This window comes from Mycteria americana, chromosome 1 (genome assembly GCF_035582795.1).
Source record: "Mycteria americana isolate JAX WOST 10 ecotype Jacksonville Zoo and Gardens chromosome 1, USCA_MyAme_1.0, whole genome shotgun sequence".
Taxonomy (NCBI): domain Eukaryota; kingdom Metazoa; phylum Chordata; class Aves; order Ciconiiformes; family Ciconiidae; genus Mycteria; species Mycteria americana.
Genome location: NC_134365.1, coordinates 70,050,538 through 70,065,715, shown reverse-complemented (window position 1 = coordinate 70,065,715; position 15,178 = coordinate 70,050,538). Strand labels below are relative to the sequence as shown.

The window sequence follows — 15,178 nt, the reverse complement described above, 5'->3', positions numbered from 1 at the left end:
CTTCGACTGACGGCCGAGAGCACGGCGGTTTCATACGGTTTTGTGGTGGCAAACGTCTAACGGAGGGCTGGTCTGAGCCTGGAGATAACGAGGTTTCTGGTGATCGTCCTGCCATTCCAACGCCTCACGCTGATGACATCCACACGTTTTAATCACCTTCTGGATTTTATCATTTTGTGACACCACTGATTAACAGTAGCAGCAAAGCCTGCAGTTCCGACGTTTGCGTGCAAGTCAGGGAAAAATATATATACACACGTAATTGAAGAAAACCTTTTTTTCTTTAGACGTTATTTCGCTCGATCTTATACCGACGCAGTTGGACTGAGTACGCTATGATTTATAGTGCTGCGACAGGAAATACAGTGCTCAGCTGGCATTGCAGTGTAATTGCTTGATAACCATGGTAGAACAAATTTGTTAACTCGCAAAGTAAATGCGTGGTATGCTACTTATTATCGTCCCATTAGCTTCATGGCTTATGTATATACTAATTACACTCTATTTAGGCTGCGGGCATTCATTTTTTGATGCATACGCTTGGTAAAAAAGAATCCTGCGGAGAAAATGTCAAGTGTGTGTGGTTATGCATGAGTCACGCTTTGGACATCATGACATGGCAGAATTTCCGTAGTGACAACAGTACAAAGAGTGATTGGATTTCCTAAGTTACTGTTTAACGGGGCAGGCTGTAACTGTCCAAGACTGCCCTGCAGGCCCTGAAGTACACGGGAGAGCCCATGAACGGCAGCGGGACTGGCGGTGGGAAATAAGGGGCTGCAGGAAGCTGTCTTATTTTTCAGCCACTGCTGAGAGAAGGGAGCAATGTCAAAGGAGTTCTGATAACATTTACAATATTAAACAAATCTGGACATTGTTTAGAAATTTATTAGCAATTTTAAAATAACATCATTCCTTAGATAAAAATGCAATCTTACAGGAATATACATTTGTCCCACACAGAGATGACCCTATAGCTCACTGGCGGGCCATTCGCTCTCACTTTCCTCTGTTGATTTTAAAACGTGCGAGAGGGCAAGACGGACTCTGGCACTGATGACAGGCTTACATGACGGTTACAAACTGTACAGCATTATTTACAAAAGCATTTCTGTGGGTTCATGAAAACTAGATATAAAATTGTGGAAGGAGGTAAAGAATTGAGACGGGGAAGGGCTTGGGTGGAGGTGCAAGGAGGGTGGGCAAGGAGCGTAGGGAAGAGTGGGAGAGGAGGTTTATATCCGGACTGATTTATACTTGAGAGAGATCATTTTACAGCTCTGGGCAATTCAAATGAAGGCAAAACACTTATATTTATCAACATTTATAGCTGATGATCAGAGCAAGAAATGATGCTCCAGGGCCTGAACTTAAGAGGTGCTGAGGAACCCGATCTTCCCTGAAGTCACTGGGAAACACAGGTATGCAGTACCTTGCCGGGCCAGATCCAAACCATGCAGATGCAGGCCAGATACAGTACCCCCCAGACCTTAAACAGTTTTGATCCTGCAGTGCTCAGTCATTGGCGCTGATGTGAATTCAGACTGAGTGAGAGATCAGCTCCTAAATTACACTTTCACTCCTGAAACTGGACTAGATTCCAACCACTTCGTGCCGGAAATCACCCAAAGCGACTTATCCCTTGCTCTACCAAGCGGCAATCGTTTGGAGGGAGATTCCATCATTCGGAATTGATTTTTAAGGCAGTTTTAAAAGTATCTCCCCCTTTTTTTTGTGTGTGATGCAGCAATGTTTGTCAAAGAGATATTTACAATCTCACTCCTCCTCCTCTGAAATCATCCCACATTCAAACTGTCAAGACTGAATAAGCCTGACCCAATCACTTCTATGAGCAATCATAAGGTTGATGATGTTTAGGTAGTATTGGCTGCCAGTCTGCCTAGGTGCTTGAGATGGGAGCAGACTGGCTTAGGATGCTTAAAATATTAAAAGCATTACAGCTTGTTTGGGAAAGAGCTTGCATTTTGCCTGGCTGGGCAAAATGCAAAATGCAACAGAAAACCATGGGTATTTCATAATCTGAACGATGAGGCTAATGAATGGTGTCTGAGTGTGTGGGTCTGTCTTGAATAAGAAAATGCTTTGGAAAGGGGCTGTTTGAATGCTGGCAGAAAAACCTGTTGTTGGGTGGAGTGACGCCTGCTCTCGCCTGGGCTTGCCCCCGCTCCGCTGGGCCTGGGATGCAGCCGCTAACCCTGGCCTAACGTAAGGGCTGGGCAGAGTGCCGTGAACTTCAGGCTGCAGGAGTGGAGGCTGTCTGCGTGACATGGGGTAGAAGAACAACAGCGTGGGAGCATGGAGATGAACTCCTGATCGTGCCTAACTAAGCCCTTGGTAATGCTAATGAAGATTCCCTTATTACATCAGTCATTGGTGCTGCTCCTCTCAATTAGCCCTTTAGAAAGGGACTCGATTAAGTTGCCTAATTGTCTCCTGCCACCTGAGATCTCTGCCATCCAGGTGGGGCTGGTAGCTGTGACACCAGCCCTGGGGAAGAGTTGTGTCTTTCTGGACCAGCTGCTGCAGGCTGGGCAGAGTACTGTAGGGTATCTCAAGTGGCAGTAGATGCCCACATTTAGGCAACTGAGTCAAGCCCTGTGCCCCTAAAGAAGGCCTGTTTTTTATGCTCAAGTGTTAACAGTTAAGTCAAGTCCCCTGTAAGGGGCAGGGGAAGAATGGAGGATTTAACTAGAACACTGAAATTTATATCAGAAGAGGGGTTTTTTTTTCCATTCCAGTGTGATGCTACTGACTTCTCTGAAAGCAATTGGAGCCCAGTCTGTCTTCAGTACAGGACGTATCTCTCGGCTGTGCTTCTGCCCTCACCCGCCCCATCTCAGGGCCCTGTAGCAGCAAGGCCATAGTGGTTTCAGCTGTCCCGAAACAAAGCAGCAACAGAGAGCAAAGCTCCATGGACTGAGATCCCATTGGAAACCCTTTGGATCCCTGGGCTTGCTAACCCAGAATAAAACTTTAAAAACTTTGCAACATTCAAAAGCAGGAAAAAAGAAACCCTGTGCAGCTATTGAAATTTATATTTCTTAGACTTCTTTGGAGAAGAAAATAAATGGAGGAAAGATAAAATCAAATTTTTCTGGCCCCAGTTCCGTTTTCCACATTCTTTGCATCAATGCAACCTCCTTGGCCTCTAGTGCCCTCCATCCTTGTGTTAGCAAGATGGGAATGGGGACTTCTGACAGCCTGGAATATTTTCTTTATATGCACTACAGTTTTCACTATGGGAACTGATAAAATCTCACGGCTACCAGAAGCCCCCAACTGCATTTACTTATTTTATCAACTTTGTTGTGCTCCAGATTCCCCATTCAGTGTTCCTCTCCCCAACCCTGCCCCTGCCACGGGGACAGTCACAACGGGGCTGTGCATATATCTTAGGATACTCAGTTCTGTCTCAGTAGGGCTGCTTCACTTCAGCTCACTGGACCAACGGGTTGGGGTTCCTCATCTACACGTATGAAGCAAGGCCTCCAACTTCATCTGTGACACAGGTGGACAACCCCACGGGCTCGCGGTGCCGTCACCTCGTACGATTGTGTCTGTGTGCAAACGCGCATACTTTTCATACAGCAATCTGAAACTATCAGGCAGAAAAGACACAGGAGCCTGGCTGAGACCCATACAACTGTTATATTGGCATCAGTCTAAAGAAAGCAATGATACATTGCTTTGGAAATTATCAAGAAATGTAAAAAATGCATTTGCCCTTTTTTTGTTGTTGTTGTTGTTGTTATCATTGTCGTAGTCATCGGGGGCAGGGTTCTGAGTCAGAAAACAAAGCAGAAATAGATGCGATTCTGTACATGGCGCCTCTCTGGCTGTCCCTCCGTGCCGGGCTGTGGTGGGCAGGGTAATAAAACAGGCAGGACTGCTGCAGTAGCAGCAGCAGCATCTACACCATCATCGTTCCCATGTCCAGCTGAAGAGGCAGATGATGCAGAAAAGGTCTGTGGATAACGAAACTCCAGCTCTGGATCACGAGTTCCACTTTCTTCCCCATCATGTCAGCCACACAGAAATAAGGAAGAAAAAAAGAAATGCACCCGATGTGGCTGGCCCAGTACTGCCTGGAATAATGAGCAGGAGTGATACAGGGAGGAGGTTTGTTGTTTTATAAGAAACGTCTTTAGTCTGCAGCGTACTCTTGCAAGTCAGAGATGCTCAGTGGCAAAGAGCAGATCGTTTTCCCCATTCTTTCCTTTCCTTCCATGCCACTCCTCAGCCATCAGTTCCTTCAAAGCTTCCATCCACAGCACAGTGATTGTACCCACCATCCACTCCCATACACAGGGAAAGAAGGACATTCCAGGAACGAAACCTGCCCCCGCCTTCCCACCATCCCCCAGACTCTACCTCACCTGAAGGAGGCAGTAGCTCTTTGCTCAGGCCTGTCACAATGTGCACATCGGAAGTACCTCAAATGAAAAAAAAAAATGCCACCCTCCCCAGAAAGAGAAATTTGCACAGCCGGCACCAGCAATTACTAAATTTAACACCTGCCCCTCAAACCGCAAAAGTCATCTGCATTCTCTGCTAGCCATGTGTTTTCCACTGTGCAGGACCTAAGGGGTCTTCCAGCAGAGAGCGGGGTTTCCCCTGGCCCTTGTAGGCTCTAACCCCTGGGGGAGTTGCAGCTTTCACTGGGAATACGTGTGGGGCATAATCCTTTCCACCATTTTCTTTCCTGTCAAGAAAAATCCAAAAAGATGACGTGCTGTCAAGCACCCAAAACACCTATTGCCACCACTAATTTAGATCAGTACTTTGTTTCTCAGGAGCAGAGAACACCTCTGTCTCCCACTGGGAGGGTCAGATGGACTTTCTAGTGGAAGAAAATGAGATAGGGAGCCCTTACACTGATTTAATTTTCAGAAACAGCCAGGCACAGCATTATTTCCTTTCAAGTAGCTTTGGAGCACTTCAGCACTAGCAGCAGCAAACTCTCAAAGGGAGACATGCTTGCGTGCCTGTCTTGATACAGGCACGAGGGAGGGAAAGGATGAGACTGACTGACATCAGCTGGTTACTTTCTTCAGGGAAGTCTTGAATTAGGACTTTGATGCCAGATGGTTGTATAAACGGATTCATATATCTCTAGTTTAAAAGGATTTGGTTTTTTTCAAGGTATCTTGAGCTGCTACTGGCCTGTTCAAAATGACACTAAAAAAAGTGCACTGTCAAAAATACCCTTTGCTATTTCTGCTTGATGCCCCAGAGAATCAAGAAGAAAAACAGGGGCATTACAAAAATAATGTAATCAACATATGCAATAAATGATGTTCTCAGACATCTGCAGAAGCTCAAGATTTGAATGAAATTTTAGCTCTGAGTCAGGTCACACCTCCTAGCTCAGCACTGATCCGCAAGTTTGTAAACCGTCTTGAAAAGGGAGAAAAAACAGCAGTAGTCTAGACAAAAATCAGTTGCATAAAATCTAATACCTGCCTGGTTTTTCAGCCTCTCTCACAGGTTAGGGCCAAGTATGGGTGTGAGGAAAGTCAAGAAAGGTTCACACTCACTACTAGGGAAATATGGCTGGGACATGCTGTTCTGCCAGATGTTTTGTGACTTAGAATCTGACCCATCCACTAGAGTCTGGGAAGAGGGATGAGACCGTGCATAGGAACACAAAAAAGTTACTTAACATTTGCATCTGGACCAGACTGCAGCAATTCTCTCCCCCTCACTTACCCTCTGCTTTCAGCCCAGACCAGAATTAGATAATCTTACTTTGCTAATGATTCTGCCTCTTGCATTTGCTTGTCCCAGGATCCTGTTATAGTCGATCAGGGTCAGCTATTCAATAAAAGAAATTTGAAAGCAGATTTTTATTTCCCTGCTCCTTGAATTGCTGGTGCCAGCTGAATACGTAGAATGGATCTGCCAAATGGGCTTGGGGGTCTTGCCACCCTCAAGTGGGATGAGACCTTTAGAGAAACTGAGCAAAAGGAAAGAGAACAAAGCCTGAATAAAACGTCCCGGTCTCGGGAAGAAAGATTCTCTACCAATAAAGTCATCGTGCATGTTTAAAGGGAACGAGGAAGAAGGAAAATGAACACAAGATATGCAAAATCAGTAACGTTCAACCTGTCAGTGGATTGCAGAATAGTTACTTACACTAGGTACACTTTGTTCATTGTACAAATTAAAAAAGGAAAAAAAAATAGTACCCCTTTCCCCAACCACACGTAGAAAAGCACTTAAAAGTTCAAAGGTAAAGCTTGGCACATTCCAAATACGAAATGATTCACTTGACATGCAGCAAAATATACAAGAAGTGGTTATTTTTTTTTTTTTTAAACAAACTTAATTCAATTCATTATCTTTGCTTGGCACAATTGCAATTCATTTTAAAAAAATATTTGAAAAATACTGAAACTGACCTGAATTCAAGTATAACGGTTTCTTCAACAGAAACATTATCAATGCAATAAAACATCACACGGAATATATCGAAGCGTAACGCCTTCTGGTTTTTTGTTTCCCCCCACCCCCGCAATTTTTTTCTATACAGTTTAATGCCAACACAACTTACAATTTTATTTTAAAATTAATATTATTGCATTGTTTTTGCATATCTTGTGGAACAGAAAATGCAAAGAGTTACTGATTCCCCTTTCAAAAGCAGAGACAGTGGTTTGTTTTTGCATTCAAATGGCCCCAAATACAGATCTCCTGCAGCTCAAACCAGGATGTGGAGAACTGCATGCACTTACACACACATGCGTGCGCACGCACACTCGCTCCGTATTGCTCCCACACTCACAGGTATACTTAGCACTAAAAAGAACCCAAATCAATCACTCAAATGTGCGAGACTATATCAAGTGCATCGCCTACTATCTTTAAATTATAAAACAACAACAAAAAAAGGAGGTTTCAATTACTAGCAAATAAAATTACAAATTCTTGGTGTACATAATGGTTGGTAAAACTCGTCTATCATTATACTTCTACCAAATTTCAATGGAGAAAAAAACCCAGTTTAAATAATACAACATGATCAAACCAATTTAACATTTGCAAAGGTGAAAATAAACCAAAACAAAAAGGTAGGTGATTACAAAACGTTGTAAACACTCCCTTCTCCCTCCAAAAAAATAATAATAAAATAGTCAAAATAAAAACTGCAACATGCTTTCAAGAAAATATCAAACCGCAAAACAAGGAGAGATCTACACAAGCCCACCACCACCTCAGCAAGTGCGGGGCAGGTCGGCTCCGCCCCGCCGCAGAGCCTGCTCCCCGCTCTCCCACTGGCTGGCATGGCTGGCTGTCTGAGCTCTGATTGGTCGGCAGGAGACTGCCTGAGCTCCCATTGGCTGGCAAGTGACTGCTTGAGCTCTGATTGGTTGGCAGGAGTGGCTGCCTGAGCTCTGATTGGTTGGCAGAGACCACTGCCTGGGAGTCTCGGCAGGGTTGGGCAGCGTTGCCACCTGTCCCTCGGACGCCCTCGGGCTTCTTCTGCTTCCTCCTCCCCTTCGAGGTACGGGAATCCACAGCAGAAGAAGTCTTCCTCTCCTTCCGATTCAAAGGGCCTTGGCTTTATGGAGACGGTGAGGCTCATACAGAATATGTGCAAAATGATTTTTACAAGCAAAGTTGAAAGACACCCGTTTGACGCAGGGTCCTTTTGGCTAGGGCCATCCACAGGAAGCTGAGGTTCCCCTTCGCGCTCGGGAGGCAGTCGTCGTTCCTTGTGCAGGGACTGAAAAAAAGAGGGAGCTGGCTCTCCTCCTCTTCCTCCTCCTCCTCCTCACTCTTCCTTCATGGACACGTGCTGGGGTTATATCCACTCCTGAAAAGCTTTCTTACACCACCCAACTCTGCGACTCGTCCCAACAGAAATGAATGAAGAACGCTGTTCCGGTTACTCCAGGTCACGAGAACAGTGAGGCACTTCTGAAACAAACCCATTAGGAACATTGAAACAAATAAAAAACCAGCATCGCTTCCAGCCCTGGCAACTACAGGCTGCTGATATAAATCCTGCTGTCCTTGAGCTCCTCCTGACTTTTTCTACAATCCGGGTTCTGCACCTCTTCCTCTTCCTCTCCTGCACTGTCCTGCCCTGGGTCCCTGCAGTTAACAAAAGGCAAGAGGTTGCCATTGGGGCTCTGCTTGCTGTTACCATTGAGAATGTTGTCTGCTGCATTTTCCATCTCTTCTATCGTCATGTCACAGGCGTCTGCGAGCTCCTGGGTTGTGACCTCAATGAACTTTGGGTCTTGAGCAAACTGCATCAGTCCTTCCGAAATCAAGACCTTCAAAAGCAGGTAGGGAACCAGAGAAAGACATACGTTAGTACTCTGCATCATCAGCCCTATCGCACCCCATCACAACCCTCTTTACCGCTGTATTTTCCCCAACGGTCCTCCCATTCATGCTGCTAACTCCTACTTGGAGATGGGCTCTCCTACTCTTGGCATTGTAGGTAGCAATATATCTGTTGCCCTGCTCTTCTGAGGGCCGCATTTCTAGTTCATCTTGACACTGCTCGTGTCCTTCATGGCTCTGCAGTCTTACCGCTTCGACCAGGCTGCCAGCGCTGCCGTGAAACTGCCTGCTGCTCCCTCCGGTCTGGCTGGGGACGGTGAGGGAGACCGGCCTGGCTCTCCTCGGGCTGCTGCAGCCGGTGTTGTCAGTGTACCGAGAGCCGCAGTGTACTGACGGGAAGCTGCTGTTGAGCTTCTCACTGGACTCTGCCCCGTCGAGGCGCAGAGTCGGGATGGTCTGTTGCGGCCAGCCACGGCTGCAGGGTGTAGCGGGGGGCGTAGCACACAGCCGAGAGAACATGGTGGGGGAATGGCTTCGCTGGAGCAGGGGACTCAGGCCGGCCACCGCTAACGCCTGCGGACAGAGGAGGAACAAGGCGAGTGAGAACCTGCTCTTAGCAACAGGGCTGGAAGGAGGAGGTGCTAGAGGAACTACCCAAGAAAGGCCTCGAGTGTCTCAACACTTGTGAAAACAGCTACTAGCTGCTGGAACGGTTTGGGATGTTTCTTGCAAACTCATTTTGCAAGCTTTCCTTTAAATGGTGTATCCTGCGCTAGTGCCAAGCACCAGACAGAAAACTCTGACTACTGCAGTTCTTCAGCCTTGGAGCCACTGTACTGACAGGAGGGATACAGCCCCACTCCCCACAGCCTTGCCAGAAACACCACCTCTTCTCCAGTGGGTGAGACAGCAATTCATTTTCCCACCACTGCCACCACCCATACCGCTAGCTTTTACTGCCAATTGCTGTGTTTTCTGTAAGTATCTACTGTGGAATCTGAACGGATACCAGATGTGAATTTTAGATGTGTCTGCAGTTGGCAATAACTATAAATTCACCACTGGATTTTAAGGCATCTGCTGTTGGTGGGAGGATCAATATCTGATGATTATACTTCGAGCCATTCTGTCCTTCCTGTAATCATATACACAGCCTCTGAGTCATCCAGCATGCATTTCTAACAAATTTCTCAAGAAGCACAGGGCTGGACTGATGCCTTATTCATGGTGACTGCTGCCTTGTTCCATAAGCAATGCCGTCAGAGTCATAAGCTCATCTCACAGAGCTCACTACTGCCCAGTATGAGCAAATAAATAAATGCATAGAAAATACAAAAGCATGTGGATTGTGTTGCAGAGAATCCTCTTGTTCGGGTTGGGGTTAGTCTCATCCAGCTTCAGCTATCCAAAGGCTATGCGTTTAGTGTAAGCTAACTGTGTAGAGAGACACCAGCAAGCCTCCTGCCTCTTTTGGATACCTGCCTGAAAATGCTGTCTGGAGGACAAGACTTAGACAAGACTTGTACTTGCCCTTTGGAGATGCTCTTTCTCTCTGTTGACCACAGTGAGACTGAACTGACCCGTTTAAACTAGACAGCTAACTTTAAGGTATCTAAAGTTAAGTGAAGTTCAGTCCATCTGTCACTGAAATCCTTGGGAACTGATAATGGTGCCGCGCTGATGATTTCAGTGACAGATGAACAAAAGAATCAACTATTAGTCACCTACAAGCTTCACCAAGATTTTCTCAGGAATTAGACATCAGACTCCTACTAAATTTCAGTGAGGAAGCAAGCAAGCTCTTAAAAATTAATCTCTATAAGTCATGCCCTGCAGGCTATGATGGCCTCAGCACATCCCTTAAACTGCCAGGACTTCAAGGAGAGCTGTAGATCTGACAGGCAGGACAACTGAACCAGTTTTTCAGCTTGTTGGCAGAAACGTATACAAGGTGTTTTATCCAAAATGTAAGGTACTGAGGAGGTTGAAAAAAGCTCTTAGGGATTGCTTTGAGCTTCAGCTGCATATATTTACATATCATGGTGTATGAGTATTTCGTGAGAATACCCCTTCAAGCATTCACGAGCAAATGAATCCATTGCGCTTAGTGGAGGCAACCTTTCCCCTTTATGTTCTTGTTTTAAGCACTGTAGTAGGCTAACATTTTTGTAAACATATGAACACTGCTGAGTGTTGTCAGCTGGAGGCCAGATGCCTATTTCCAAGTAACCCTTCAGTCTGGCTGAGTGACACTGGGGTGGGTAGAGCCCCCTCCCTCTAGGTTTGGAGCTGCATGGCGGGATGAGGAAGGGTGAAGTAGCTCCCTCCTCTTTGTACAGGTTGGAGGGAGGTGATTCTGCTGGCTGGGTGGGCTGAGAGAGTGGGAGGCATGGGTCCCCTCTGCCTGGCCTGCCGTGGGAGGGCAGAAAGTCTCAGGAAGACTGTTGCTGCTGTGGGGAAGGTGGGAAGCTGTTTCCTGCCTGCTCCTCCCTGCCCCAACACATTTGCTGGTTGTCCCTGCCACAGCTGTAACTCTCTGCAGACCACTGCTTTCTGGAGCTCGATCCTTAAAGGATAACTGGCTGGGCATGGAGGTGAGCAAAGCCAGGGAGCCTCAAGCACGCTCATCTCTCATTCCTCTGCCCTGACTTTGCACTCCTCCCGCCCCTGCCGTGTGGCATTTTCTGCCCCTGTGGCAGCCTAGGGAGGTGGGGAGGCCATTCTGCCCTGCCCTGGGGGACTGCACAGAGCAGGACGCCTCACTTGCAAGGCTGGCACTACCATCTGCACCTGTATCTTTTATGGTGACAAAAAGTGGCAGCATCAAACTAAAAGACGCAAATCTACTTTGGACTATGACAGCTGGCTAATCATGTAGGTACGTGCCTAAGCATACATTTGCTAGGTTGCTGAATGCAGTTACAAAGGGCTTAAGAAGCTGATTAATTACATGTAATCAGTTTATGTTTTAAAATGATTAATTACAGTTACCTTTAATATGAAAGTAGACCCTGCACATTTTATTCATATGTATACTACCATCAAAGCCAGTGTAATTGCACTGCAGCATGCAATTTGGGTAGTTATTTTTATCTTTTAGCTAGTTTTTTATTTTACTCTTTCACAGACATCAGAAAATGATAGCTCTGCTGAATCCAAAGGACATGTTCCTGTAGCATTCTTCTGGGAATGATAAAAATCCTGAAAGCAGGAATGAGCATGATGGCAAATAGAATTTCTAAAAATTGGACCTTTGATATGGGTGAGAAACTATCCCAAATGGTTTTTAAAAAGTTGGTTGGGATACAGTGGGAGGGCACTGCAGATGGTAGAGTCTCAGTTATATTGCTGGGCCCTTTGTGGCTATTAATGCTTACCTGATGATGTACCAGATGCAAAGGCAGAACTGTCTTCTGTGAGACGTCGACGCCCTGGTTTTTCTGTCTTTTCAGACACTCTAAGTGAAAAGATGCTCTTCGACCTGAAACAGTAATCACACACAACTGTGTCCATCACTCATACTACACTACAGTTAGTCTGATTTCAATTTCTTTTAGTGCAGCCCCATTGGAGATACAGCAAAGACACCCACATTTTAGGCTCTGTTCACTTTCCCTCAACACCTTGCCCTTTCCAAAGCATTTATATTTACAAAAAGCAGTCAAGCATCATGGACCAACCAGCACTACCTTCCAAGCAAGCTGCAAGATTAAATTCTGGATGATGATTTTTATTTTTCCTCTTTTAAAACACTGTCTTAGTAGATGATGCAGCTGATTTCCCTCCTAAGCAGTGGAAGTGTTCTCAGACCTCTCTGGTTCAGGTAAAGCCCTCAACGGGACTGATGATGGCAACTGAGGCTCTGGTGCTGTGCCTGGCTGTACACAACGTGCGGGAGGGGACGTCAGGCTGCTCAGGTGACATCAGCCTCCTGCTTGCATGTGATCTGTGTCCCTTAGCTGCCAGACATACCACAGTTTATGAGGCTATGTCTATAGCAAGGTCAAGTGGAAGTGAATTAATCAATGGTTGAATTCACTGGTGAATGGAAGCTGCTTATATAGACATGAAGCATTTTCAAAATTGGGAAAGAAGGGAAGAGAAAACAGTTTTCATCTCTTGGAAAAAAAAAAGATTTATGGGGAACTGTTAAAACAGTTGCATTTTTTACTTGCTATAAAATTAAACTTTACTTCTGTAAATATGAGAAAGGTACTCCCTATGCAGGAATTTAAAAGTACTGCAAAGTATGTTTATGAACAAATGCACAGGCTTTACTTTTGAAGAATGGCAGATAAATCCAGTATTAAAGATAGAGCTGCATGACACGCTAAAATATTTTGTGGACTTGATCCTGTTGACATTTTTCTAAAGAAGGAAAGAAAATTAGAATTCTGAAAATAGTAAGTATCTATAATATTGATTTGTTGAGAAAAGGCCATCTCAGGGGTTGGGGGAAACTTGTGATATAACCCAGAGAACGAATGCTACAATGCAGATAAAAGTATTTCCTCTTTCTAGAGAAAAAACTAGTAAAACGAGTATGACATCACTGTGTAAATATTCACTAGAATGTAGTTAATGAAGCATTGTATTGAGGACTGACTGCAAATTTGGCCTTACAGATAGATATAGGAATTGTCATTGCCTAATATTTTAAGTTTTGAAATAAAATAAATGCTTTTAAAATACTCAGTTGTAGAAGCATCCTGAAGGATTTGAGTGAAGACTCAGTAGCCTCAGTTTAAACATTACACTACCTAGTCTGTCACTTGTATTTTGTAAGAATATATTTTATATACAGGATTCTTTTTAGTTTCTCCCCTAAATGTCCTTTTTCTCCACACCAGTACTCAGGAAAAAGGCTGAAAAATATTCCACATAAAAAAGCTCATTTTATTCCAGACTCTCACATTTGTCCTGATACTTTCATAAAATCTTGTGATTCATGGATTTCACCTGAGTGTAGTCTGCACGCTCAAGCACTTGAAAATCTCCAGGTACAATTAGAGCAGAAAGCAAATTTGTATTGTATTAACTTAATCTGAAATTCACTGTTTTCCTCGTAGCGGACAAAAGAGACAACCTCTCCTTTCTCCCTGCTGAATACACTCAGAACAGAACACCATATACTGAAGGCTAGCCCATTCAGGGACTCCTTGGTGATTGTTTGGAGAGTCTACAGCGCTCTAATAAACTGCCCTAATTCACAGGCAGGCTTAATCAAACAGATCACATGGACTATCCAAACAGCCACAGATTCATCTACTGACTGAGCATAAAGTCAGTAGAGTCACGTGCATGATTGTATGCAGGCCGTGGGATTCCTGGTCTCATGAGCTAAATGCAGCAAACAGCAACACCCATGCCCACACACGCTGGGATTCCTCCAGCAAGATGTGAGAACTCAGTCGAGGAAGAGGAGAGCACAGCCCACATGTCACACTGGGATGTTACCTAGTGCTGAGGAGCACAGAAACCCTTTCTTCGGAGAGTGCCGGGTGTCCTCTCCTTTGTTGTTTTCTGGTGGAGTAAGTTGTCTGTTTTCATCATCTTGGTATGCAAGCCTGGAAAGGAGAACAGAGGGATTCTGGAAAAGCAGCTGATACTGGACAGAATAACCCCTCTTCCAGTAGGGAAGCCAGGAAGATCATGCTATCAAATGGGTGCAATAGCGAGCTAACTTTGAGCTATAACTGGTCCAGGAGCAGTAAGAGAGGCCATGAGACAGAGAATGCTCTAAAGAGATCTGGGAACATTAGATGGTGGAAGTGAATGGGGGCAGGAGGCCCTGCAGATTCAGATGTCTCATTCAGAGGAGAAGGAAAATCCTAGGTGAGAGAGATCCTTTTCAATGTTACTGCTGAGAGCTGAACTGCATTTTTTTAAAATTATTTTCTGATATTTGAGTTGTCTGACTAAAGTCTTCTGGCCTTATCCCATAAATTGAAATTTTTGTAGAAAAACGTCACCTCTTCCCACCTCTCCCCTTCAATTAAAGAACCACCCAAACACCTTGACTAAAGCTGCAAAGCTCACATTTCAGTAGAGAGCAGACTTGGTTCACTACAGTACTCAATGTCTTCATTCAAATTTTCATCATAAGTCTCATCCTGAGACACTTCCTCTTGGCAAACAATTGCCAGCTGGCTGTCTCTGGAACTGGAGCTAATGAGCAAAAAAGACAAGTCAAGATATGGAGATGGTAAAGACAACCTGTTATAAAGACAAGAATGACAGTCTCCATCTGTCTCAGTTTATTATAATGTTGAAGAGCTATCATAGAAAAATCAAAGACTGAACAGAGCTGCAGAGTTCACAAACACAAAGCAACAACCTTTTCCTCTGTCCTCTTTCAGAGGAAGAGTTTCTTAAATCAATGCTGAACAATACTGTAAACATATTATTGTCATTTGTGACTACATGTACTCCATAAATGTGCATGTCACACTGACCACATTTCCAAAGATACACCTCACTGAACTCGAAGTAAAATCTGAGATGGGCTCTTGGAAATACAGCTTTTCCCTTGTTGCAAAAGCCTTGGCTACGAATTTCAGAGAAGCCTCCTAGACACTAACGGTAACCTTCTCAGCTCTGGTGTATGGTCTTTGCTTCCCAAATCCCCTACTCTGCACCATCTCTCCCTCTGCCTACTGTTCATGCTCTTGTTCCTTGCTGTCTTTTCCATCTTTGGTCCCTTTTTTCTCAACACTAACTGCAGAGCGCTTCTTCTGAATTCAGTAGGATCTGTTCAAACCCTTAAGCGTGACAGCCCTTAATTCCTTGCTTGCCTCCTCCTTGTCCCTCTGTTGCACGTCTCGGCCCTCATATTTCACTTCATTCTGAGTCTGTGTTTTCT

General features: G+C 44.9%; 1 protein-coding gene across 50 annotated transcripts in view; it reads right to left on the bottom strand.

Moving 5' to 3' along the window:
* Positions 1-872: 872 nt before the first annotated feature.
* The window catches only part of CACNA1C (calcium voltage-gated channel subunit alpha1 C), a 495,328-nt gene continuing 481,022 nt past the window's right edge, over positions 873-15,178 (bottom strand). For 49 of the 50 annotated variants that reach the window (XM_075504541.1, XM_075504568.1, XM_075504596.1 and 46 more), the window contains 5 exons: positions 14,356-14,484; positions 13,774-13,883; positions 11,694-11,797; positions 8,566-8,889; positions 873-8,303 (listed from right to left, as the gene is read on the bottom strand). In XM_075504541.1, the coding sequence (XP_075360656.1) occupies positions 8,007-8,303; positions 8,566-8,889; positions 11,694-11,797; positions 13,774-13,883; positions 14,356-14,484 (964 nt within the window). In that variant the 3' untranslated portion in view covers positions 873-8,006. The remainder of the gene's footprint in view (positions 8,304-8,565; positions 8,890-11,693; positions 11,798-13,773; positions 13,884-14,355; positions 14,485-15,178) is intronic. The other variant, XM_075504679.1, reaches the window with a different exon arrangement.